The sequence below is a fragment of the Rhinolophus sinicus genome, chromosome 17, assembly GCF_057876585.1.
Source record: "Rhinolophus sinicus isolate RSI-liver-muscle chromosome 17, RSI-T2T, whole genome shotgun sequence".
Lineage (NCBI taxonomy): Eukaryota > Metazoa > Chordata > Mammalia > Chiroptera > Rhinolophidae > Rhinolophus > Rhinolophus sinicus.
This window is the reverse complement of record NC_142517.1, coordinates 49,620-76,956: the sequence shown is the minus strand read 5'-3', so window position 1 is coordinate 76,956 and position 27,337 is coordinate 49,620. Positions and strand designations below refer to the sequence as shown.

At 47.3% G+C, this 27,337-nt stretch overlaps 1 protein-coding gene across 5 annotated transcripts; it reads left to right on the top strand.

Moving 5' to 3' along the window:
• On the top strand, positions 1 to 22,822 carry PRMT2 (protein arginine methyltransferase 2). 5 transcript variants are annotated; one of them, XM_019717069.3, is made up of 11 exons: positions 1 to 157; positions 1,303 to 1,401; positions 6,951 to 7,064; positions 7,660 to 7,842; positions 11,229 to 11,387; positions 12,136 to 12,300; positions 16,433 to 16,608; positions 19,649 to 19,778; positions 20,556 to 20,692; positions 21,953 to 22,124; positions 22,267 to 22,822. In XM_019717069.3, exons 2-11 carry the CDS (start codon positions 1,363 to 1,365, stop codon positions 22,297 to 22,299), a joined length of 1,308 nt encoding a protein of 435 aa, XP_019572628.2. In that variant the 5' UTR covers positions 1 to 157; positions 1,303 to 1,362; the 3' UTR covers positions 22,300 to 22,822. The 5 variants fall into 5 exon arrangements, with proteins under 5 accessions (XP_019572628.2, XP_019572627.2, XP_019572626.3 ...); XM_019717068.3 differs by having other exon boundaries at positions 11,226 to 11,387; XM_019717067.3 differs by having other exon boundaries at positions 7,660 to 7,863.
• The last annotated feature ends 4,515 nt before the right edge of the window (positions 22,823 to 27,337 follow it).

The following is a 27,337-nucleotide window of genomic DNA, read 5'->3' as shown; positions in this document are numbered from 1 at the left end:
CCGGACCCAGGGTGGGGCCGCCCCCCTCCGCTGACGTCCTGCTCGCATTGCGCCTGCGCGGGCCGAGGGCGGTGGCTCCGGCTCGTGGTGGGCACCGTCCGCCCCTCCGCGCTGACTGTGTGGACCGTGCAAAACTCAGCGGACGAACGCGGCTGAGGTAGGTTTCCGTGGGCAGCTCGGGCGGCTGAACCGCACGTAGGCAGGACATGCCAGGTGAGAGAGCCTCGCCCGGCGTGTGCGTGAGCGGGCTGACCGAGGCCTCCGCCCCCTTCCGAGACCACCCGCGTCTTCCCCGCGAGCTCGGCGCCCGCCCCTTTCCGCAGCCTTGGCCACGCGGCCACGCCCTTCCCCCGAGCCACGCCCCCAGGGCACGCCCACCTCCCGGCGCGCCCTCTCGTCAGGCCGGGCAAACCCTCACCCGCCCTAGGCCTACGTCACACTCCCTTCCCCGCTTACTCCCGCTGCTGCGTCAGCGCCCCGCCCCTCCCTTCACGCTCTCCACTTTCACCCTAATCTCGTTGGCCACCTGCCCCTCGTGATCTAGGGGTCGCTCCCCCCCACAGTGCACTGAGTCTGCGTCCCGTCGCGGTCCGCTCACCTGGCCCGCCCCGCTCTGGCCCCGCCCCGGCCCCGCCCCATCAACCCGGCCCTCCCGGTCCTCGGCCCTGTCCCATCCTGGTTCCAGTGCAGTTTTACAATGAAAATGCAACGTATGTATATTAGTATTTGTAACCACGGATGTCACAAAAATAAGTATTAGGTCCCGGTTTACAAAAGAAGCACTCATTTTAAGCAGACTTGCTATGTAATTGAGAAAACATCTCAAAAAGTGCTGCAGTTTACACTGTCACTGGAAAAATAAGAATTGAGAATGAGAAGGAAAAGCCTCTGGAAGATGCAAACCTTGGCTCCTGTTAGTGGAAACACTTTAAAGCTCCAGGTAGGGAAGTTTAATTGGAATTAAAGCTAACAAGGTTCCAAGAAAAGATTTGACAGCGATTTGTTGTTTTAAATCAACCCTGTGATCTGACAGAAAACAACAGATTTTGGCCAGTGATTAAGAGTAACACCTTGCAGACCAGTGAAGAAAACACATACTTACTTCTTTGAAGTTCATAAATTTTAAATGCTTTCCATTGTTTTTGTAAAGAATTGGGTTTATAAATTTTATTTCTGTTCCATTCATTACACATAACACGTTTGAGTTCCATTTGGTAGAGGACCTGTATCACGGACCTTAGAAGTTAGCTTAATTATTATGCAATGTAATGAAGCATTTTCTCATTCTCTCTGTTAAAGCAGAAATGGAGAGGAAAATGAAACATTAAAAGTGGCAGCTATGCGGCACATCCTAAGAGAACTATGGCAACATCAGAGGACTGCCCCGGAAGTGAATTGCAGGTAAGTTCAGTTCTGGTGGCGGGAACATGAACATTACAGAGCTGAGATCAGCCGCAGTGATGGCACTTTCGTTGGGTGTATGAATGTGGCCAACAACCACATTGTAAGCATTTCCTAGGAATCTAGGTTCCAGTTTTGGTACCTGGGCTGTTTAAGCAAGCACATTTTCTTAGTTTTTCAATAAAGTTCCAGGCATAATCTATTAAAGGCAGGTCGAACACCTTAGAAAAGATTTATGTATTCATGCTGCTTTTCTGCCTGGGACACGTAGAGCTTCATTCAAGTTAAAAGAAAAATTTAAAGGAATGTTGATTGGGTAAAATTAAAAACCAAATGAATACTCAAGTAACATTTTTTTTTTTTTAATGAAGTATATCATGGAGCTAGTTTACATTCTTTTTTTTTTTTTTTTTGCTATTGCTTTTTTTTTGGGGGGTGGGGTGGGTGGGGAACAGGACTTTATTGGGGAACAGTGTGTACTTCCAGGCCTTTTTTCCAAGTCAAGTTCTTGTCCTTTCAGTCTTAGTTATGGAGGGTACAGCTCAGCTCCAGGTATAGTTGCCTTTGCTAGTTGCAGGGGCACAGCCCACCATCCCTTGCGGGAGTCGAACTGGCAACCTTGTGGTTGAGAGGATGTGCTCCAACCAACTGAACCATTTGGGAGGTCAGCGGCAGCTCAGCTCAAGGTGCTGTGTTCAATCTTAGTTGCAGGGGGCAGAGCCCACCATCCCTTGTGGTACTGGAGGAATTGAACTGACAACCTTGTGGTTGAGAGCCCACTGGCCCATGTGGGACTCGAACCGGCAGCCTTCGGAGTTAGGAGCACGGAGCTCCAACCGCCTGAGTCACTGGGCCGGCCCACATTTTTTTTTCCAAAATTAAACCTTTTCGTGTCTGTGATGTTAATTTTAACATTTTTTCTTGTCATTCTAATGATCTAATTCCATTTAAGTGTATATATAGAGCAATTTTATTTATATTTGGGTCATTTTATTCTTTCTTAAAATTAATCATAAAATGTTTTAATTCCATAGCTGTTTCATTTTTCTTTTGAGAAATATAAAAGATATTGGAACGTTTACAGAATAATATTGGAAATACCGAGTACATATTATACAGAAGTGAAAATTTGTTAATGTTTTGTCGTGTTTGCTTCAGAATACACACACACACACACACACACACACTCACACACACACACACACACACACACACACACACACACTAAAACAAATAACATTTGTTCCCCAACCCCAGTCCCATTTTTCCTCTTTCTCCACAGGCAAACACTACTAAAATTATGAATTGATCTTTGTGCTCTGCACCATTTTTTATACTTCTAGACCGTAAGGTCTAGGCATCGCCTAAGTGGCATCATATTCTGTGTGTCATCTGCAGCTGGCCTTTTGCACTAATGATACTTGCGGGATTTTTCCTTGGTGTGTGTGTAGAGCTGGTTCAGTCCTAAAGGGTGCTCCTAGAGCGTGTTCCTCATGTGAACAATATGTATTAATACATAGGTCTGTGTACACTGGGTATACACCACATTTTCTGTATTTCCCTGTTGTTGGACACTTACACTGTTTCCAGTTTTTTCTATTCCAAAGAGTGCTGCAATGACCGTCTTTGTACATGTCTCCTTGTGCACATGTGCTCTAGGGTATATACCCAGTAATGGCATTGCAGGGTGGAAGGGATTGTATCTTTTCGGTTTTACTAGATAATGATCAATTGTTCTCCCTAGTGGTCTACTAGTTCACAGGTCTGCCAATAGTCCACAGTGCTTGCTAACACTTGAGAGCACCAGACTTTTTTAGTCAATCTGATAGGTTAGAAATGGTACCTTGTTATTTTAGTTTTCTGATTACTTGTGGGTCATGAATTGACTCCTTATTGACTTACTGTCAGTTAAGTTAATATTGCAGTATTATTTCAGTAACATTTGTGTTCATCCTGGTGATAGCACCCTCCATTACAGAAGAGATGTCTGATGGCCACAATTTGTGTTTTACCTCGTTTTTTCCCCTTGATCATTTCTTTTAGGGTTTTACTAATTTTATGTTTCCAAAGAACCAGTTTGTCTTTGTTGATTTTCTCTTTGTTCATTTATTTGCTTATTTCTGCGTAATCTTTATTTCCTTTGTTCTCTTTGGGTTTAATTTTCTCTTTTTATGGCATTCTGAGCTGGAAACGAGGATCACTGGCTTTAAACCTTTTTTCTTTAGTACATGTCTTAAAGCTAAAACTTTTCCTCTAATCTCTACTTTAGCTGCACCTCACACATTTAAATACATTGTATTTTCATTATTGTTCAGTCAAAATACTTTCTAATATATCACAATGGAAATTATAAATTTTCTGGGCTATTCGGAAATGTGTTGCTTTATTTCTAAACATTTCGAAAATTTTACTTATCTTTCTGTGATTTAATTTTATTTTGATTATATTTGGTCAAACTATAATATGCTCTGTACAGTTCTATCCTTTGAAATTTATCCAGTCCTGCTTTATGTCTAGTCACATGGTCTATTTTGGTGACTGTCCCCTGTACACTTGCAAAGAATATGTGTTATGTGATTGTTGGGTGTAGTGTTCTAGAAATGTCATTAAGATCAAATGGGTTATTCACCTCAATAAATTTTTTAAAAAATTTCTTCAAAAAAAAAAAGATCAAATGAGTTATTAGTGTTGTTCAAATATCTATATCCTCTGTGATTTTTTTGTCTATCAGTTACTGAGAGAGATGAGCTTTAAACATCTCTGCTGTGATTGTGGATCTGCTTTTTTGGTTTATTTCCTTTTGGATCTATTGCTTTTTGCTTCATATCTTTTGAATCTCTGTTATTTGGTACATACATTTAGGATAGTCTTTGTTTTCTAGATTAATTTGCCCTTCTGTTTTTATGAAATCTTTTTTTACCTATTAATACTTATTGCCTTGCATCTACTTTGTCTTATATTAATCTTGCCAGTACATACAGAAATATGTACCTATATTTTCAACCTATCTAATTTCTCATATTTAAAGTGTTTTCTCTTACAAGGTGCCAATTAGTCATGTCTTCTTTTTTTTTCGGTCAGATAATTTCTGTCCTTTACTTGGAGTATTTATTAGTCCATTAACATTTAACATAACGACTGATGTGATTAAGTCTAACATCTTGCTGTGTTTTCTTTATGTCACATTTCTTCTTTTTACCTTCTTCCATTCTTTTTTTTCCTTTGGGTTAATAAAGTATTTTCTGTTATCCTACATTATCTCTTTGATTGACTGCACCTTTTTATATTAGTTTAGTGGTTATCCAAGAAATTGCACTGTGAATCCTTAACCTAATCCAGTCTTGTTTTGGACCACTTCACAATGTAAGAATCTTCCAAATTAGTTCCATTTACCAGCCTACATTTTTTGTGCTATTGTCGTAACTATTTTACTTCTATATATGTTATAAACCCCACAATAAATTACTGTTGTTTCTTTATACTATCACAAGTCTTTTGTAGGCGGTAGTTTCCACAGGCTCTGCCTAGCCGACCCTCCTCTTACTTTAATAAATCTTCCTTCTATATTTCCAAAAAAAAAAGTCTTTTGTGTAAAGTAGAAATAGTCTGGTTTTCCATATAGGTAACTTTTCTGGGGTCTTTATACCTATCACTCTGGAAAAAAATTAAAGACCGTGATAATGCCTGTTGCTGCTAAGTATTCAGGCAGCAGGTCCTCTGTGCCTTGCTGGTGAAGTGAGAAGTGCTACTGCCTTTATGGAAAGAATCTGACTAATATGTATTGAATAAAAGTTCTGGCAATTTGTCCCATAAAAGTGAAATGTCACAAGGGTAAATGTGCAGAGATGTTTGTGGCAGCATTGTTTACGGTGGCGGAAAACTGGGTACCAGGACACAGTCCATCAGTCATGGGTGATGAGTTTGGTGGAATTCCTGCCGTGCAATGTTATGTCACCATTGAAAAGTATGAGTCAGAATTCTAACTGTTAGGCAGTTTGTCACAGGGTCGTATGTGAATAAAAAAGCAAAATTGAAAAAGAAGGGTCTGTGATGTCCCTCACAAAAACTGTATCAAAAGAAAAACTGTGTGTGTGTGTGTGTGTGTGTGTGTGTGTGTGTGTGTGTGAGATGAGCAGGGAGAAGGTACGAGAAGGTTCATACCAGGTGATTACTAAGGATTGGGGATGGTGGTGACTGGGTGATGACATGGGTGGAGCAGGGTCGGGATGGAGGGCAGCCTGAAAAGAAAATTACACGGCTGAAGCAAATCACGTTATCATCATAAGAGGAAAATGTACAAAGGAGAGAAATAGACAATTAGCAAAATTGAAAAATGGGCCAATAAATACTTAAAAGACTTGTTGACCTCACTGAGAATCAAAGAAAGTCTAATGGAAGGAACCAAGACAGGTAATTTCTTCCCACCCGGTTGGCAGAGATGACAGTGATGAACGGCCGTTGTTGACAAGGGAGGGTGTGGGAAATCATCGCTGTTCCCCGCTGGCTGGGCCTGGCCCTCACGGAGCCTGAGGAACCACCTGTCTGGTGGGCAGCTGGTGGCACCTGTCATCCTGATCCATCAATTTCACATTCAGGAACTTAAGAAAGCTACCAGAGAGAGAGAAAATGATTTCTGTTTAGGAAAGTTCATCTTCATTTAACTTAGTAAAAACTAAAACAGTGTACGTGTCCAGAAGGTTGGATAAATACTTCATAGAATGGAATACTGGCAGATACTAAAAATGTGTTTAGAAGAATATTTGATAATGAGGGAAAATGCTCAGAACTCAGTAAGTGGAAAACATGTCTCAGGGCAGAATTGTATAACCCCAGTAAACACCCTGTATGCATGTGTGATATGTACTTTAGAAGGAAAGCCTGAAAGGACATAAATGTTATTAAGTGTTACTATCTCTGACCCGTGACAGAGATTACAGATAGCTTTAGTTTTCCTCTGTGTACTCTTGTGCTTTCACACGTTTTCTAAAGTGAACAGGAATGACATTTATGTTTAGGAAAATTGGATTAAATGTACATATGGCATCGATGGGCTGGCTCTGGTGATCTGGGGCGGTGGTTGGAGGTTCTGCCCCCTCCAGCAATGTCTTCTAGGCGGGTGGCTTGCAAGCCTCAGGTCCAGGGCCCTCTTCTGGGTCCTGAGCAGCCGTGCCGTCCAGTGAGTCCACACAGTGGTGCCAGGTCACCAGCACCGTCCCTCATTCTTCAGCAAGGCCCCCCAGCTCTGTGCTTGCATCTGATGAGTCACCCCGAGTTGGGACTTCTTTCTCCTGGGCCTGGGCAGCACTCACTGAAGGTCGGGGGTCAGTCACCTCTTTCTTGTTTCTTCCTTCGATGGTCAGTTGAGGATGCAAATCACATTGTACTAGAGAACAAGCGAAGGTGGAGTCAGGTGCACCCTCATTCTGCTAGTGAAGCCGACCAGACTGTTCATAGGGTCAGAGGGGGTCCTGTGAATCTGTATTGGAGTCCATTCGCAGAGCCTGGCGCCAGAGGAGGGCTCATCCGCGGTCTCTCCCTGGCTTGCACAGGAGGGAGCAGAGGCCGTGGGGTGCCGAGAGGAGGAGCCACTCCCGCTCCTGGAGGGCCTGCGCCCCGAGGAGTTCGTGGCCATCGCGGACTACGCTGCCACCGACGAGACGCAGGTACCTGGCATCATGCCCACGTTTATGCATTGACCATGTTTGGTGACAGCGAGGTGGGGCCTTGCAGAGGTCATGCCACAGCCAGTGGACAGCCCGAGGCCGGGAGTGGCCTGTCTGTGTCCCCACCTAAGGAACTGTGGCCTTGAGCTTGCTGTGCAGGGACCTGGTGAGGAGCATGGCGGCTGGCCCAGTTCCAGCTGGAGACCTGGACGGAGAGCCTCTCCTAGTTCATGGAAATCAGGGCTGTGAAACGAAGACGCCCACCTGAGTGTGGCTGCTTTACCTGGGAACAGGGATGCTGGAGCTGAGTAGGGTCGTGCGGTGGGCGGTCCATTCTGAGCCGTTTGAAGGTGTTTACTTTTTCTTTTAAAAATATCAGTTAAGCTGTGCTCTTTCTTCACATAGATGTCCCCCTAAAATCTCTACATCCTGGTGTCATTTTCATAAGTTGTCAGCTGGCACAATTACCCACTGACTCCTTTTGAAATTGCTGTCATATGGGCCCTGGTGATAGCGATTTATCACAGAGCCATGGTTGGTTGAAATGACACTGCAGGGTTTTCTTGAATTGTCACTTCTGTATATTTTTTTCCAGCTCAGTTTTCTGAGAGGAGAGAAAATTCTCATCCTGAGACAAACGACTGCCGACTGGTGGTGGGGCGAGCGCGCCGGCTGCTGCGGGTACATCCCCGCAAACCACCTGGGGAAGCATCTGGAGGAGTGTGACCCCGAAGACACGTGGCAGGACGAGGAGTATTTCGGCAGCTACGGAACCCTGGTACTGCGTTCAGGTTCCCGGGTCAGCCACTGGTGGGGGTTCCTTCTCTAATTCTCGGTTCTGACTTTTTAAAATAACTTCTGTGCTTCTGTTCACTGTTAGAGCAGCACTTAGCAGGCATCCAGTCAGTGTCAGCTACTGAGTCCTGCTGTCTTGTGCCAGCAGCCTCCACACACACACCTGCAGCACAGTGGGGTTCCGTAAAGCTCCACCTGTGACACTGAACTTGACTTTCACATCATTTTCGTGTGTCATAGTCTTCTTTTCATTTGATTTTTAAATTTGAGTTACGGTTGACATGCAATAGTATTAGTTTCAGGTATGTAGCATAGTGGTTAGACATTTATATTAGTTAAGAAGTGATTCCTCTGACCAGTCTTGTACTCACCTGAGACCATATGTAGTTATTACAACATTATTGACTGTATTCCCTGTGCAGTACATATTCTTCTTTTGTTTTTTTAAAAACCATTTAAAAATGTAAAAGCCGTTTTTAGCTTGCAGGCCACCCAAAAGCAGGTAGTGGGCTGGACTGGCCCCTGGACTGGAGTGAGTTGACCTTGGTTTAGAAATAGAATCTGAGCAATGGGATGATGAACTTTTCTGAGCATTGAAAAAAGTAATAAATTTTACGTTAAATACAAAAAGTGATATAAATCAACAACAATATGTCAGAATAACCGGCTCATTCGTTTGCTTTCTTGGTGTGGATAACGACCCACGACCCTGTGGTGCAGACAGCCGTGCTGATATTTATACTAGATAGAAACGGATACTTGCGGGATGAAGGGGGCCAACATGACGTGCAGTGGAAGAAGCAAGACAGCAAAGAATACCCAGCGTTTGACTCAGGCACATGGAGTTCAGAGACGTGGCTTATGGGTGTACACAGGTCGGGGGTTCCCTGAAAGTCAGGATGGGAGGGCCTGGGTGCTGGCTGCTGTAGAATTGTGTTTGATCAGGTATACCTTTCTGGAGGTCTGTCATGTTTCACAGTTAAAAACGCTGAAGTGATTGAAGAGCTCTGATGCAAGCACAGTGATGCAGCCGGGCCGCATGTATGATGGCTGTGTACCGCGTGGCCATCGGTGTGTGTCAGCGCACTGCTGCTCGCGCATGACGCTTTCTTGTTAAATGGCGTGACCTTGCATGGTGAGGGCTTTCTGTGTAGTGAGAAAGGCCGAAGTCCCATCTGTGCTCACCCTGCACCTCACCCGACAGAGCCTGCTAGCCTCGCGGTTCCTCTCAGCAGCGGCTTAGGCTTCCAGAACCAAGGCTAAGTGACAAGGGTTTTAGTGTCTTAAATTTATGGGGAGGGAATAGTTCCACAGACTGCTTTTCACCTCGTTCTCTTCATGCAGCTGTACTGTTTTGAAGGTCTGTCCTTGACAACGGCTGCAGAGTGTTGTGTTAATTTATAAAGGACCATATGAGTGGACACTGAGTATTTAATGGCCTTTTCTCATGACAAGCCATGCTGTGCTGGACGTCCTCCCACACAGGTCCTGCGGAACTTAGCTAGAACTTCCACTGGGCACATTCGTAGGGTGTGCACATGTCTGTCTTTGGTGGGTCTTGTCAGGTTGCCCTCCACAAAGGTTCACTGACTGTACATCTCCAAGTATGTGAGTCTTATTTCCCTCCCTTAGAGCCTCAAGGTGGAAAAGCCCAGTCTTAAATGTGAAATAGGGCATCTCTTGATTTTGATTTCCATTTTTTAAAGTTAGGTCGATCATCTTTTATATTTTATTGGCTTTTTGTATTTCTTGATTTTTTGGAAAACGTTCATATAATTTGCACACTTTTAGAAATTTCTGTCGATTTAAATGTTAAATAAGCAGTTAGTTTAGCCTGTATTCATGACATGTATTAATTATACTTATGCCACTCTTTTTTCCCCTGGAACTTTTTATATAATCTAATTGTCTTTTTCGTTGTGGCTTCTGGGTGGTTTTTTTTTTGTTGTTGTTGTTGTTTTTAATGATTTTATTGGGGAAGGGGAACAGGACTTTATTGGGGAACAGTGTGTACTTCCAGGCCTTTTTTCCAAGTCAAGTTGTTGTCCTTTCAATCTTACTTGTGGAGGGTGCTGTTCAGCTTCAAGTCGTTGTCCTTTAAGTCTTAGTTGTGGAGGGCGCAGCTCAGCTCCAGGTCTAGTTGCTGTTTCTAGTTGCAGGGGGCACAGCCCACCATCCCTTGCGGGATTCGAACCGGCAACCTTGTGGTTGAGAGGATGCACTCCAACCAACTGAGCCATCCGTGAGCTCAGCGGCAGCTCAGCTCAAGGTGCCGTGTTCAATCTCAGTTGCAGGGGGCAGAGCCCACCATTCCTTGCGGGACTCGAGGAATTGAACTGGCAACCTTGTGGTTGAGAGCCCACTGGCCCATGTGGGAATCGAACCGGCAGCCTTCGGAGTTAGGAGCATGGAGCTCTAACTGCCTGAGCCACCGGCCGGTCCTGCTTCTGGGTTTTGTCCTACTTTTAAACACCTTCTTCACTGCAAGATCATCAATACCGACGCTCTCTTTTAGGACTTCTTGATTCCATTTTTTACAGTGAAAGATTTAAATCAGTCAGGAGTTCACGCGTTGTGAAGAAGGTAAAATTCTGACTGAGTTTCCCCACAAATCTCCAACTATTCCAGCAGCACGTACTGACTTCTCTTTTCCTGCTAATGTAGAAATGCACATTTATCACACGTTAAATTTTTAGGGTTTGTTCTGTTTGTTTGATCCGTTTATTTATTCTGCAGTTCCAGACGCTTTTTGGTATTGGAGCTTTGTAACGTTTGGGAGAGTGAGGGCTTGAGCAACTCTCCAATTTTTAGCATTTTCATGGCAGCCTTGGCTGTTTATTTTTTTTGAAACTGATTTTATTATCATTTGTTCTGTCCCCTTCCCCTCCGTACGAAATTGTTTGGCATTGTAAGTGCTTTTACATAGGAAGTGTACACTAATTTAGGGCGAAATGACATCTTTGTGATATTACACTAACGCTCCCCATTTCTTAAACCTTGTTTTATGTCTTGTCAGAGTTTAAAGGTTTGGATTGTACAAGATTGTGAATGTTTCTTATAAATCTGTTCCTGGATGTTTTTGTGTGTTATTACTATAAATGGTTAGGTGAAGTGTACACATCGGTCTAAGTTGGTTGATAGTGTTGTGCAGGCCTGACATTACTGATTTTCTGTACGTTTCTGTCATGGGAGGTGCAGAGAGAACCTGCAGGCAGCACCCCACTGAGCCGGAAGCAGTCTGCAAACGTCCAGTTCATTCCTTCACTGTCAACTCTTAATTCTCTGTGTGGCATGTTTTTAGGTTTGGGATGGAGGGGGAGCAGAGTTGGGTCACAGGCAGTGACTTGCCATGTGCTTTTTGTCCAGAAGCTTCACTTGGAGATGCTGACAGACCAGCCGCGAACAACTAAGTACCACCACGTGATCCTGCAGAACAGAGAGTCCCTCCGTGGCAAGGTGATCCTGGACGTGGGCTGCGGGACCGGCATCATCAGCCTCTTCTGTGCACACTACGCACAGCCCAAAGCGGTGAGTGCGGCCCTCGTCGTGTAAGTGGCCTCTGGCCGCGTCTCGTCTCCAAGCTGTGCCCTCTGCCCTCTGCGTGGAGGCGCTGTGCGGGCCAAGCGGGCAGCATAGTCCAGCCAGAGCCGGTCAGCGGTTGTGACGCTCATTCATTGACCCCGCAGACAGCAGGGAGCTGGACGCCAGACGGCCACACATGCTGATAGTTTCAGTTACATATAGAAACGTGTGTGCATGTGTGGGTCACCGTCCATGTGTCCATGTGTTGGGCAGGGACGGGACAGATCTCACTCTTCCTGTAGAGCACGACCGGCCAGTACAGACTCGCAGCCCCGTGCAGTCCTGACACAGGCAGATGATGCTCCTGGTTTGCAGGGACTGCGGAGTCCACATCCTGTTGGAACCAGGGCATGGTGCCCAGGGCCCCTCCCGAGCACCTGGAGTGGAAATTGTGTCAGGAGCCACCAATGTACTGAAAGCCCGACTGTCCTCAGTCAGGTGCCGAGGACCTGCGGTGTCCACGAAGGGGTGTGGCTGTGTGCACGGACAGCGGCCTTGGGGCACCCGCGTGGGCAGGAGGCCTCTGTGTTGGGGCGTAAGCCTTTCAGGGCCCCACCAGTATGGTCAGTGCTCCGCCTTGCTTCTGTCCCTGCCGCCTGCCTTCATCTGCCACACTGGGTCTGACTCAGCCCAGGCAATGGCAGGGCGTGGGGCAGGGCCGGACGGGCACTGAGGACACTTGTGCTACGCTCAGGTGTATGCGGTGGAGGCCAGCGAGATGGCCCAGCACACGGGGCAGCTGGTCATGCAGAATGGCTTCGCCGACGTCATCACGGTGTTCCAGCAGAAGGTTGAGGAGGTGGTGCTGCCCGAGAAGGTGGACGTGCTGGTGTCCGAGTGGATGGGGACCTGCCTACTGGTAAGGGGCGCGGGCCACAGGTGGCTGTGGGGCAGCAGGGCCCCTGAGCTGTGGCTGAGCTGCTGTCTGCAGTCTTCACAATTCATGGTCAGTTCTGACCTACTTCCTAAGGTCAGATGTAACGGATTTCTCACATGCACATTGGCTCAATGTCTTGAGTTTTTTACTGATTTAAAAAATGTCATTACTATAAGAAATCTGGGTCAAATGGAACATTCTCACTAATGTTCACATAAACTGTTGTCCTTGGGAACCTGCAAACATGCAGGGCTCAGTGTGCCAGGCTGCGTTTTGACACCAGCGCAGTGTCTCCTCCCAGCCGGGTCCCCGTCCCAGCAGCCCCCGTTTAACGACTGAAGGAAAGTGAGACTCGGCCTGGCCCGTGTCATGCATAGTTTTGTGCTTCTGCGCACACCCAACCTGCAGTCGATCACATTACAGACTGAGCTGGAGGCAGCTGGCAGGTGGGTGGAGCTGGGCATGCAGGGGGTCCTCTGACACCTGCCCAGTCCCTTCCGCTCAGGACTTAAGACACTGGACTGAATGAAACCTCCCAGTCTGCAGCTTAGTCTCTGAAAACCTCGAAAAATGACATCTGGGTGAAGGTGAGGGGAATATGGCCAGAGTTTCCAGTGAGAGACCCGTTGAAATAATAAGCACGTACCTATGATTGTTGCCCGTGGCTTCTCAAAGATGCAAAGATGAGGGAAATGACAGCAAATGACACTGGGCCTTTAGCCCAGTGATGTTGTCTGAAAGTAAAGTGTGAGTAGACTCAGCATCCGTGTTGTGTTTTAGCTCATTAATAGCATCTGTGGACGCATGAAATGGTACACGGGGAAGGGACTAACCGCACTGTTAATCCACAAAGTGCACATCGGCCCTTGACCCCCAAACCCCAGTGTAAATGTTTATCCAGTTCCCTCTGGCCCTGGGGACATAAGGGGCCAGCCTGTGGTGGACATGTGTCCACGTGCCCAGTGCAGTTGCGGGGAGCCTGGCTGCCAGGGCTCCAGCTCTGCTCCTAGAAGGGTGGGAGGCAAAGAAGGGGAGGGAAAGAGGGAAGTGTCTGGCAGGGGCAGTGGCCAGGACTCCGTGTCCCCGCGGGGTGTTAGCTGGTTTCAGGTGCGTTGTGCCCACAGGACTTTGCCATGTGTTAGGCAGCCATTGGTGGTGTAGAGCTCAGGTCCTGGAGCGCAGGGTCTGGGGGCCGAGGGGAGCACCTGGCAGAAATCTGAGGACCACGGGGTGCGGGGAAGTGGGGTGGGGCGGGGCCTGGCTCCAGTGCTCAGGAAGTGCGGCGTCTTCGCTGACTTGGGTGGAAACTCCCAAGTCCCTTAGGTGGAGGAGCCGCGGTGGGAAGCTGATACTTGCGGGTGTGGGTGTGGGCTGAGGGAGGGGCAGCAGCACTGGTCTTGAACTTGTAAGGTTGGCAGCTCCATTCCACGTGCAGGTGCAGGCGTGGACCCAGCCTGAGAGTGTCCTGAGTAGAGAACCCACAGGAGGGGTGTGGTTGTCACATTAAAGGAAAACCGCCTGATGCTCTTCCTGGTTCTGACCTGTCCAGCATGGGGCAGGGGTGAGAACAAGTAGGGTGGCACTGAGCTTAGGACCGGGAGTCAGGAGCAGTGGGAGAGCGCTGGGAGGCCCAGGGACATCTGCCAGAGTAGCCCCTGCGGTGCCTGTTGACGGGGGCCCAGAATGGGTGAGACTGGAGATGGAGGCTGTGAATTTGGGAGTGGTCACAGCGTCACCCACCTGGCCTTCCCTGTGTCCCTGCAGCCACCCTGTCCTCCTATGTCTCTTGCCCGCCCAGCATCCTCTGCATGGCTCCCTGCCTGTTCTCAGAGCTCCTCAGACTTCAGGTCCCCGGTCTCTCCTGCCCTCCTCCCTACTCTGTTGTTGATATGTAGAAATAAGATAGAGATCATGGAACAGAACAGAACAGCAAGTCCAGAAACAAACCCAAATACACATGCATTTAGTTTATAATAAGGAGAGCTTTCTAATCAGTGAGGCAAGGGTCTATAATCGTCCAAAGAAGCTGCTGAAACAATTGATTATTTTGCAGAAAATGGCTAGGTTCTTCTTCACACTGTATGCTAAACTAATTCCAAATGGGTTATAGAGTTAGGAGTTTATTTAAAAAAGAAATAGAACAATTACAAAAAATTTATGTGATGTCAGAATGAGGTTGTCTTTGTAAGAACCAAGCCCATAATGAAACTACAAAACTATAACCAACCTATAGATTGTTAAAAGGTAGCTGAAGCTATGAACAATTGCATCGTATATGACACAGGGCTAATGTTGTTAGTTCATAAAGGCTCCAGTAAGGCAATAAGAAAAGCATACAATAAACAACTGCAGGAAAGTGGCAAGGGGCATGAAAAGACAGAAGCAGACACAGGAACATTGTCTGTTGTCACCAATAAAGAACTAACTAGATGCCTTTGAGTTATCACACGTAGAGAAACCGTCTGATGCCTGATGACACCAGTGTGTGGAAGTTTTGGGACACTGCCCCACTTCCTTTGGCACTGGGTTGGTATAACTTTTCCAAGGGAAACAGGGCAGGGCATGTCAAGAGCATTAAAAATTATAAAATGAAATTATCTTAAGGAAATAATCAGATTGGTACAGAGATATATGCTCAAAAAATGTTCATGGCAACACCATTTAAAATGGAAGAAAATTGGAAAAAATAGAAATAACTGTGGCAATCCATATAAGAGAATACTCTGAGGCCATTAAAAATTATGTTTTAGAAAGATTCTTAATAAACTGAAAAGTTGGTGACAGTTTGTTGATTTTTTTAAAAAGCACAAAGGAGTGTTGTGGTGTGATTCCAGTTCTGAGTTTTAAAAGTGCATCTAGCACTGACCTGGCCTCAGTCCCAGGTGGGGCTAGTAGGCACCCCGCCCCATGGCTCCTAGAATGCAGCTGTGCACCCAGGGCTGGATGCAGGAAGGTGCTATTGGAGAAGTCTGAAAAATGTGTATTTTAGCAGGCAGGTTGGGAAAAACAACCAGGATTTGAAGTACCACTGACCTGGTCTTGATTTATCACTATTCCTTCTCTGGTTCTATCGCTACATACATAACTTCAATAATTTAAAGGAATAGGATTGTTCACCTTATAAGCTAAAAGTCAGTTATTTTGGCAGCAAAACAGATCTATTCAGGAACAAAGAAATGAAATTTGGGACAACCAAGCTATAGCAAAGCAATGGGCAAGTCTCGCAAACACAGGAGAAAAAGGAGGAAGTTGGGAGTGGTTGGATTTACTGTAGGATAATTTAAAAAATACAATTAAAACTTACAGAAAGAACTTTCACGTGTGTGTGTGTGTGTGTGTGTATGTATGTGTGTGTGTGTTTGAAGAAAAATCCTGGAAGGTAAACTGCGCAGCGGGAATAATGGTTCCTTCTGGGTGCTCGGTTTACTCGTGATTTTTTTTTTTTTTTTTTGTGCTTTTCTGAGTTTCCTATAGGTTTTCATACTGAGCATGTAGTATGTGTATAATCACACCTGTCAGAGGTTATTTAAAGAGAACAAAGCCCTCTCTGGCTTCCCATGCGCTCTAGGACGCAGGGCTTCTGGCCCCCACCCCACTCGCTGGCACGGTCTTTGGTTTGTAGGTGACACATACCACCTGTGCCCGCCGTGTTCTGAGGGAGGCAAGGTGGCATTTGGCCGCTTTTCTGACTTAAGTGTACTCCTGCTTTGACCTTTTATGGTTTTAAAAAGTGATTGCTGTCAAAGGGTTGAGACTAATCTGAGAAGACCCCAGACCAAACCGATTTCATCTGACAGCTGAAACCCGCAGCACTTAGGGTTCTTAAAAAAGGGAGGAGCAGCTAATTCCTGAGTGACTGAGGTGGGATAGGAGTGAGGCTTCCCCTGGCCTTTAGCCCCAGGTCTTAATTAAAATGCAAACTGCTGTGACCAAAACCAGGCTGTGATGGGAGGTGACCGTGAGTGTGTGCGTATAAGGGAAATCCTCCAAGGAGTGCCAGCTGGCAGTGCTCTCGAGCATGAAACTTGTAGGGTCCCATACTGGATGCCATGGGGAGGCCTTGCAGGCATGGCTCCCGGTCACCGTGGCTCCTGTGTGTCTCCTGCCTGTGCAGTTTGAGTTCATGATCGAGTCCATCCTGTACGCCCGGGACGCGTGGCTGAAGGAGGACGGGGTCATCTGGCCGACCACGGCCGCGCTGCACCTCGTGCCCTGCAGTGCGGACAAGGATTACCGCAGCAAGGTTCTCTTCTGGGACAACGCCTACGAGTTCAACCTCAGCGCCCTCAAGTGAGTGTGCGGGGACGATCCGGCCCAGCCTGCGCTGCTGCAGAACTGGCTGCCATGCACGAGTTACTCATGTGCCTGAGAGTCGCGCATGCTGGCATCTGTGCCTGTTAGCTGGTAAAGATGTCATGGGAATTGCAGTGCCTCTGGCAATGCAAGTTCCCAAATATAATAGGGAAAATAAGGTCATGTTTAAAATGCAGCCAGCCTATATGAGTGTGTGGGCCATTAAAACACAAATGTGTGTTTCCAAGAAGAGCTATACATTTATAATACGGACCAGGAAATGTATTAGTGAAGTCATTCCTGGCATTGTGCAGAGGAAGCAAAGCTTCAGAATAGCTGATGTCTTTGTTTTGAATATATGACACACTTGTTCAGCTGGGATGTAGGTTTTAACATAAAATGATTTCCTGATCAGGCCTTCACATTTTCAGATTTGCCTCCTCTGAGGATGGCGTAAGCTGGCCACTTTCCCATCTGAGAGTGCCGTAGGAATTAGGGCAGGGCCCCGTTTGTCAGAAGCTGGGAGGAACTTCCGTTGGTGCAGTGAGGGCCAGCTGGGCCTGGACACCTGCTGCACATGCAAGATGGGCTTTTGTGCTGTTTTGGTTTTTGTTTAAAAAATTGAAAAAAGAACAATAATGTCAACTGAAAATCGCAGCTGCCAGTTCAATACCAATGGGAGTCCCCAGTTTGGGGTGCGTCATGGCAGAGACTACTCAGTGAAACAGCTCAGTTTGACAATTGGGGAAAGGTGACCATGGTGCTCCGGAGACAGGAGAGTCTGGCTTATATAGAGAGAAGTCCCGTCCCAGCCCATGATTAGTCCCTTTTCATGCAAATGAAGAATCCAAATTCTCACAGTGTGACTGGTCCAGATAGCACTGTCTTGATTGGTTGGCTCTACGTATTCTGATTGGTGGGCAAAGATGCAAATGAGGATATAGTTGCCCAACTCCAATTGGACACAGCAGCCCTTCAGCCCAGTGTTTTGGCATTTCCATCTTAGGCGCTCTCTTATAAGGGTTGACCCAGCTCGTAGGAGCACAGTGCAGGGGGCTGGCAGCTCAGCCTGGGGCTTTTCCCTGAAGTGCAGCCTGAGCGAGAGGCCTATGTCAGCAACGACTGCTAGAGTCTGGTTATGAATTTGGGCCTAGTCAACTGTAAGGAGTCCTTCTTGGCAGGTATTCTTCTCGGGGTCAACAGTAGTGTAAAGGTATGAAATCTTCACCATTTAAAATTGAATCCCAAAGGGACAGGAGAGGGAAGGTCCTTGACAGTGCTGTTCTGTAGGTTCTCTGGGCAAAATGGGTAGGAAGAGCTGGGAGGTTATGAAGAGAGCAGTGAGGAGGTTCTTATGCTGCTGGGTGTCAACGGCTATGACAACGTCACAGTAACCTAAGCAGTGTGGTCCTGTGTCAGGAAGAGACAGGACAGGAAGCTTGGTCTGTGGAAGCACTGGCTGTGAGGGCTGAGGCAGTAGGTCTCCCTGGGACAGTGCTGAGCCCCCTCGGAAAATTCTTGTCTTCTCTCACACCGGACATTGAAACTTAATTCCATGTGGGTTCAAGAGTTTTGTGTTAAAACAGCATATCAACTACAGGAATCCATGGGGCGCCGTGTGTCAGATCCTAGGTGGGAAAAATAGAAACGAAGAAAGAGGTGCTGGACTTCAGTTTATGAAAATAGACAGCATCTGTGTGTCAGAAAACCACAACAATACAATTAAAAAAGACAAGGACTACTTAGAGAAAGGGACTAGCTGACCTTGGAGTCAACGAGAAAAAGGTGAATATCCAAATGAAATTATAGGCAAGTCACACACACACACACACAAATTATCAATAAGTATTTTAAAAGAATCACTGCAACATCATTAGTAATTAAAATGCAACTTATAATGAATGTGATTTTTGCTACCAGATGAGCAAAAATTAAAGTAGCCGTCTGTGCTGCGTGAGCTCAGGTGTGATGGCGCAGCATGAGCACCGTCTGCCCAGACCTTGCAGGCCAGCGTCCGGGCCCCCATTCCCATCAGAGCCTCTTGATGGGAAGCTTCAGACTATTCTCCCCAGGGTCACTATGCAAAAACACTGGAAACAAATGGCTCTCATAGGAACGGGGTTAAATTGCCATATATCCACCCAATGGAGTATTGTGCAGCTGTTTACAAAATAAACACAACTGTTTTTAGGAACATCTAATGATATTAGAGTTAAGAGACAGTGAAATTGATAGAACACAAACTGTCTAAACAGAATGGCTCCTGTTTTGCACAAATAATGTGTATTAATATGTGTATGGGGAGAAAAACGACTATATCAAAATGCTGTGACAAGAGTATGGGGGATATAAATTTTTTCTTTATACTTTTCTATATTTTCCAAATTCTTTATAAGGGCATAATTATTTTTATCAGAAAAAAATTAAAATATGTACATACAGTGGAATCTTTATTGAAATACGTACTTTTATTTGCTATTTCAGAAGTTACTGCTGTGGTTAATTTTTGAAACATTTCTGTGGTGAATAATCGATTACTTTCTGTCAAGCACAGGGTTCAGCCTGTGAAACAGGGTATGAGACAGGGGATGACCCACAAAGGAGCCATGCAGGAGGTCCAGCTGTGTTTCTCCTGAGAGTCAGGCTCAAGTGGGTGCCTTCCATCCTGGAACAGGAATACCTTCTTTATTTGCTGTGTAATAGATATGGATTTTGTAATAAAATAGGTTATAAAAATAAAGAACACACTACACTAAAGCAGCCCCATATCTTGTAGGTTAGATGAAGGTTGGTTTCCGTGTGCCCAGACGCCATGAAGAGGACAAAAGGGAAGTGCCCCGTTACTCCCACACTTGGGCTGCACGTTGCCCAGGTTGGGTGGGATGCGGGAACCCTGAGCTGGGCCCTCAGGGCTGCAGACGGGTCTGGAATTCCTGCTGATACAGAAGAGAAAAAACACATCTTCTTGTCACACATGTGTTTCAGAGCCTGAGATGTTGGTGGTGATTTTGTGCAATTACTTTGACCTTCTCCCTAGATCTTTAGCAATTAAGGAGTTTTTCTCGAAGCCCAAGTATAACCACATTTTGAAACCAGAAGACTGTCTGTCGGAACCGTGCACCATATTACAGCTGGACATGAGGACAGTGCAGGTTGCAGATCTAGAGGTGAGAAGAGAACGCTTCCTCCCATGTCAGATAACTGGAGTTGTAAAAACACTGTGCTATTGATTTTCCAGTCTCTCTTTTATGTCTATTCTGATTTCGTCTTTTATATGTTTACATTGGTTTCTTTATAATTAACCTCTTTAACAGCTTCAGTTATTTTTGGATTTATGTTTAATGTTACCAGCGTCTTCAGATTCAAATAAATTTTATCCCACTTCATGAAATGCGAATTAAAAATTTTTTCTAAACTTTTTCAGCTTACCATTGATGAAATTTTCAGTTCTTTCTGTTACTTACTGTCTCTTGCCACAAGGTGGTGCGTGAGTTCAGGACGATCCCAGTTTAAAGAGGAGCTGAATGTCTGAGACCGGCTAGTTTGTATAGACCCAACCTTGCACTTCCTTTTTGTGCAAAGAACTGGGAAGAGAAGGTATTGCATATGAATTTGGGGGCAGAAAATTAGGCAAATGAGGCCCAGATTATTTGAAACCTTTTCTGATTATCTGCTGCATTTGAATTTACGGCACAGGTTTTAATACTTTGCCTGGGAGGAAATTTGGTATGTTTTTTGATGTGTTCAGGTAAACGAGCAGGTGACATGTTCGTTTCATGGTTACTGGAGTGGGTGGTGCAGTTCCCAGTTCAGTGCAGTGTGGTGGGGTTTGTGAAGTGTGGCCACGCGGACCAACAGTTGCTGAGTCACGTGGAGTCCCGGGCTGGCCTGGAGTCATTTGCTTATGACGCCGTGTCCATTTGCTTGTCCATTTGGTTGAACAGACAATGAAAGGCGAGCTGTGCTTCGATATCAAGAAAGCCGGCACTCTGCACGGATTCACGGCCTGGTTCAGCGTCCGCTTCCAGAACCTGGAGGAAGGTGCACCCCAGCTGGTGCTGAGCACAGGACCGTTCCACCCGTGAGTGTCCGCTCCTCCCCCAGCTGTGGAGGCTTGTGCATGGGCCACGGTTTGCCTTCCCACTGTCGTGCGTTTGTGTTTGGGGCCTAGTCCTACTGAATACCGACCTACGATCTCTCCGGCCACCGGCCCCGGGCGGGGGCGGTGCGGGTGAGTCCCGGCTTGGCTGTGTGAGGAGCTTCAGGCCTGCCTGGGTTGTCCAAAGCGCTGCTGCAGCTTGTCATTCAGCAGAGTCTGCGGGCGCTTTCCTCAGACTCTGGGGAGGCACATGTTTCTTGAGGCGAATGCTGTGTGCAGTGACACTGTGGCTGACACTGGTCCACATGGGAAGCCTGCTCTGTGTTTGATGGCCCTAGACACAGCTGCCGGTGGAAGCGCTGGCTTCCTTGGGCCTTGCACGGCCCCCAGGGACTGCCCGCCCCTTCGTGCCCACCTTGGACGTGGGGGTGGGCGGAAGTGGGCAAGGCATGGGGTGGGGTGCTGGCTGCGGCATTTGTGCCTGAAGGACCCCGGCTGTCGCTCTGTGACAGGAAAGAGGCTCAGGAGCTGTTTGCCCAGAGCGCCCTGTGCAGGTGTCAGGGCTGGGACTGCGGCAATCCTCCCTCCAGGGACCACCGCGCAGATATGAGCGCTCCCCTAGAAACCAGGCCAGCGGTGTGTGCCTGGGCGTCAGGGACAAGGTGGGGTGGGCAGGGTGCAGAGCCAGAGGACACATGCTGGGAAAGACACCCCCCCCTTATGGTGGTGGGGGGTGAGGTGGCCCAAGAGTCAAGGAGGGGAGAGGAGCAGTGGGCGCCTCAGTGGGATGTGACAGGGCTTCACCAGGTGCTGGGGGTACGAGGATGGTGGGTATGTTGCAGCCAGAGTTTAGAGAACCTACAGGGTCCCCAATGGTACGGCTCCTTCTCCCAGTGGTACAGCTGTCTTGCTCATAAGCACCAGTACTTTCACAGAAATAACAGTGTTTCATTGGCGTGTGTTCTTAACTGGGGAAACTAGAACTGCGGGCATCAGCGGCTTAGAAGGAGCAGCATGACTTGGGGTGGACACCTGCTGTGCCAGGATGGGAGGCGGCTGACCATTGGAAGGGCCGGGGAATGGGCACCGCATGGGGCCCTGTGTCTGCCATGCACCCCGAGCACCCGATGAGCTGCCCTTGCCCCTCCTGGGACCTGAGCAGTGCCAGGAGCCATGTCCTCACTGGGCCGGGTGTGTCGTGGGGCCTGGGAAGGCTGCAGTGATGTCACCTGTGTCTTGCAGCACCACCCACTGGAAGCAGGTATTGTTCATGATGGACGAGCCCGTCCCCGTTTGTACTGGGGACGTGGTCACAGGCTCGGTGGTGCTGCAGCGGAACCCGGTATGGAGGAGGCACATGTCCGTTGCCCTGCGCTGGTCCGTCACCTCCAGGCATGACCCCACGTCACAGAAGGTATGATGTTCGGCCATAGTCGTGCTGTGCAGCTTGCCCGGGGCTGGCCTGTGCAGGCAGATCAGAGTGGCGGTCGCTGGTCCGCGCCCCTGGTCTGCATCAGTTTTCTAGTCCTCACGGGGGGACCTTTGGTCTTTTTCAGGTTGGAGAGAAGGTCTTCCCGATCTGGAGATGACGCAGATGTTGTTTGGGAAACTGAGTGTGAGCGTCCTGGAGGGACAATGTGCGTGAAAGGAGTCGCACTTAGATGCGAATGCACGTTCCGCCTGTCCCACTCTACCTGGCTGTTGGCCGCTGCCTTCCCTGCGGGCTCCACACACCGACGTGCTCGGGTTGCCCTCGCCACTGTCACTGCCCATGTCTGTCCTCTAGAAGTAGGCTGTGTTTCCAGGTGTCCCCTAGTGGTGTCCACAGTGCCGACCCGTGACCGGTTGGGGGCACGGTGTGCCTAAGCTAGGTCTAGTTCTCCACCCATAGGGCACACACGTCACCCCTGTACTCCTGTGAAGTGACCGTTGTGCATCGTGTTAGTGGTGTCTTACTGCCCTCGGCTCAGACCGTGGGTCACACAGAGCCGTGCGTGACCAGAGGTGGCAGTGCATGTGCTGGGACCGCGCATGAAGCAGTACAGCTGCCGAGACGTCTTCCAGGTGATCCCGTCGGCACATAGTGCATCTCAATAAATCCTTTTAAATGGATGTTGAGTGTGTCCTTCTGTGCACGTGCACTGCTCGTACCAGCGTGGGTCACAGCATGTGCATTGCTTCGTAACCTTCCTCATACGACGAAGAAACTCCCATGATAGTAGACAAACATCCGCATTTGTGTGTTTTAATATATAGTTACCTTTTTATTGAAATATAAACCATATACCCCAAGCCGTGTAAGTCATGAGTGTACAGAAAGGTGAAATCTCACAAAAGTGGACACACATGTAACCAGCACTCAGGTCAACACTGCCACACACCTGTGTCCCCCAAATGCCCCTTCCACTTAGCACCCCTCCCTCCCCCTTCACCCCCCCCATGATGCTGACCTCTAACGCCATAGATTACTGTTGCCTGTTTTTGAACTCGGTGTGGATGGAATTCTACACTGTGTTTGTTGTGGACCCACAGTGTGATGGCGTTTGGAAGCGGGGCTTCTAGGAGGCGACTAGGTCATGAGGGTGCAGCCTCTTGAACAGGATTAGTGCCCTTGTAGAGGATACCCCAGAGGGTGCCTGGCCTCTTTGCCATATGAGGGCACCGCGAAAAGGTGGTCATTTGACACAGGAAGTGGGCTCTCAGCAGACACCCAACAGGCCTCCAGGACTGTGAGTAATGTCTGCTGCGCAGCGGCCTGGGCCCCCAACACAGTGTTCCTTAGTGTCTGCCGCCTTCCGTTCACGTTATGTCTGAGAGATCCATCCACGAGCTGTGTGCAGTGTGGTGTCTTCTCACTACCGTGTGAATGTACCACAACTTAACGTGTCTCATTCCACTGCTGGAGGCGGTTGGGTTGTGTCCAGTGTCCAGCGATTTTGATTGGTGTGAAGATAAACATTTCTGTGTGTAGGTGCACATTTCTGCGGAGTATACACCTAGGAGTTCAGTGTCACTAGAAATGACCGGACAGGAAGAGAGTGTCGTGTCTGCTCCACACCCACCCTCCACATCTCACCGGCGCTGGTGGGCATTTCCCAATGCCTGCTGCCTCTTCACATGTCCTCTCGTCGTTGGTGGCCTACTTTCGAAGTGTTTGTTCATGACTTTTGCTCATTTGACTATTAGGGTTGTTTGTTTCTAATTAGTTTTGCTTGCCTTCTGGATATCAACTGACTAGAAGTCCTTTATCATATTTAGTATGACTGTGTCCTATTCTGTGGCTTGTTTTTCGCTCTCTTTAGAGTATTTTGATGAACAGAAGTTCTTAAATTTTACGTTGTCCCATTTGACATTTTTATGGTTAGGACTTTTTGTGTCCTGTTTAAGAAATTGTTGCCTATTCTAAGATCATAACAATATTCTCCTATGTATGCATATTTTTAAAAGATATTATCGGGGAAGGGAAACAGGACTTTATTGGGGAACAGTGTGTACTTCCAGGACATTTTCCAAGTCAAGTTGTCCTTTCAGTCTTACTTGTGGAGGGCACAGCTCAGCTCCAGGTCCAGTTGCCGTTGTTAGTTGCAGGGGGCGCAACCCACCATCCCTTGCGGGAGTCGAGGAATGGAACCGTCAACCTGTGGTTGAGAGCCCACTGGACCATGTGGGAATCGAACCAACAGCCTTCCGCGTTAGGAGCACGGAGCTCCAACCGCATGAGCCACTGGGCTGGCCCTCCAATATTCTTTTATAGTTTATGTTGTCTTATCCTTTACACTGAAATCAATACTCTACCTGGAATTGATTTTTGTCATAGATATGAGGAAGGGGTTAAGATTTATTTTCCCCCATAAGGTAGAAGCTTAGATCATTTGATGTTCAGCTGTTTCCTTTTCTAATACAGTCATCAAAAACTGAATTTTCCTCTAGAACTGCTTTAGCTGCGGCAACATTACTTGGACATATTTGCAGTATGCAGTTTGAAATATTTTCTGGTTTCTGTTATGGTTTCTTCTGTACCATGGATTATGTGTACATGTGTGGCTTAATTTCTCCCCCCCACCCCTTCTTCTGTCTCCCCTGCCCGACTCCTGTTCAAGCCGTTGTTTCTCAGTCTAGTTGTGTAGGACACAGCTCCCTGGCCCATGCTAGTATTATAAGCCTTCTGCTCGCCCCGGCTGAGGCAATCTGTTGCTGGTCATCGGTCGGCTGCTCACAGCAGCGCATAGCAGCTTTTGCTGGCTGCTGGCCACTCACGATGGCTGCCAGCCACTCTGCTGGCTGCTGGACACTCACACTGGCCACCGGCCACTCCTGACAGCACACGGTAGCCCGCAGCAGTACACAGCAGCCCATGGCTGCTCACAGCAGCCCAGCTCCAGGGAGAGCCATTGTTCACAATCTTAGCTGCAGAGGGTGCTGCTTACTTGCCCCTGTGGGAATTGAACCGGCGACCTCGGCAGTAGGAGCATGGTGCTCCAACCACCTGAGCCACTGGGCTGGCCCCTTAATTTCAGATAGTTATTTTTTCTTACTAATCTCTAGGTTAATTGCACGGTGGTCAGAGAAAATACTGAGTGATTTCATTCCCTTGAAATTGCTGAATCTTGTTTTATGACTCACCGTATGTCAGTTGTAACCATTCGCACTTGAAAAGAGTGTGTGTCCTACTGCTGTTGAGTGCGGAGCTCTAAAGGTGTCGTGTAGTTCGTTTTTAATCGTGTTCAGATAGTTGGACTTGACTGATATTTTTGTCTGCTGTTCTAGCTACTGAGAGGGAAGAGTTAAATTCTGTGCTTTCATCTGCTCAGGATGCCATATCAAAATACCATAGGCTGGTATTTTGAGATGGCATAAACAACAGGAATTTAATTCTGGAGGCTGGGAAGACCTACATCAGGGTTCTGGCCAGTCAGGTTCCTGCCCATTCCCTAGCTTGCAGACAGCCGCTTCTCACTGTCCTCAAGTGGTGGAGAGACAAAGAATGAGGTTGCCGCAGGGGTCTGTTGTTACAAGGCCATTAATCCTGTGGGATCAGGGCTCCACCTCTATGACCTTACTTAACCTTAATTCTTCCTTAAAGCCCCCATCCCCAAATACAGGCACATTGGGGGTTAAACCTTTGCTATATGAATGGCTGCATCGCCCCCAAATTCATATGTTGAATCCTGAAACCCTCCCCAACTGTGATGGCATTAGGAGGCGGGGCCTTTATGAGGTTGTTAGTTCACGAGGGTGGAGCCCCCATGATGGTATTAGTGCCCTTATGAAAGGGACCCAGAGAGCGCCTTTGTCCCTCCTACTATGTGAGGACACAATGAGAAGGTGCTATCTATGAACCAGGCAGTGGTCCATTACCACGCACCAAATCTGCTGGTGACTTGACTGTGACGGGCCAGCCGCCACGAGTTGATCAGTACCTGAATGGGGGAGTGGGAATGAAATAAAAGACACACACAAATGCTAATGCGGCCGGTCTTCAGTCATGCTGAAGCCCTGAGTTTATTATTTCTAACCAATATATACAATTTGAGTACGTGCAGTTAAACGAAGAAGATATGCATTATCTCAGTGAAAGTAAATCTTTCCAGCTTCAACCTTACTTTGACATAGAAGATACAAGGTCACTGAAACTCACAAAAGTAAATATTTCAAGGAGACAGAATCTACTAATTGTCTAGAAAGCCCTTAGTTTTTCTGTGTCTGGGAACTGGCCGTTTTCACCACATTCCTCAGCAGCCGTTAGGCGCTTCTCAGATAAGGCAGAGACAATGTTATGGGGGCAGAAACCGAGCCAGTCTGCAAGGTTCAGGGTTGCAAGAAACCATGGCTCCCCACATCTCCCCCTTTTTTATTTTATAAAAGCAAAGTCCATCCAGCCAGGATGGCGAGGTGACGGTGCCTGACTTAGGCATCCCAGGACGCCTGCCTCAACTTACCCGTCATTGGTACTCATATTTTATTAATACAAGCCCTGTCTTAGGTGTTGAAGCGGCTCCCAAGTATTTGCCCGTCGTTGACTAACCCGCCCCTCTAAATGCATGGGGGAGAAAGACTTAAGGCTTCGCCTTGAGCTCAAGCTGATGGATGTCAGCTCGTAAGTCTAACATCCTGCTGATGAAACATCTGATGAGGATAGGGACTAGGCACAGAACCAAGCAGACACAGATGCCCAATGTAAGAAATATTATAACAGAATGGGTAATATAAGGCATAGAGGGCAAAACACTCCTAAGAACATCAACAAACTCAGAGGCAGCCTGAGCTGCATCAAATTTTAAGGGTTCAGCTTCTCTCATACTTTGAACTTTATCATGAAGCTGAAGCATATCTAAAGACAAATTAGCATTATGCCAAATTCCTTGAAGATGTAAACGAACCCGATTCCAATCATATTGACTACTATTATACTTTTTAGAAGTGACACATATCCAATGATATTCTGAATGACATTCTAAATGAGATTTAACTTTCATACCTTGAATGACATTTCCCATATACTGAACTGTATCATAAAGGGCATTCACTTTTTGCTCTAATTTCTCATCAATAGCTTCTTGGGTCCCTAAAGCTAAAGTAACATTTTTTGAAAGAGTATTAACATAATGAGCATTTTGAATAGTCTGA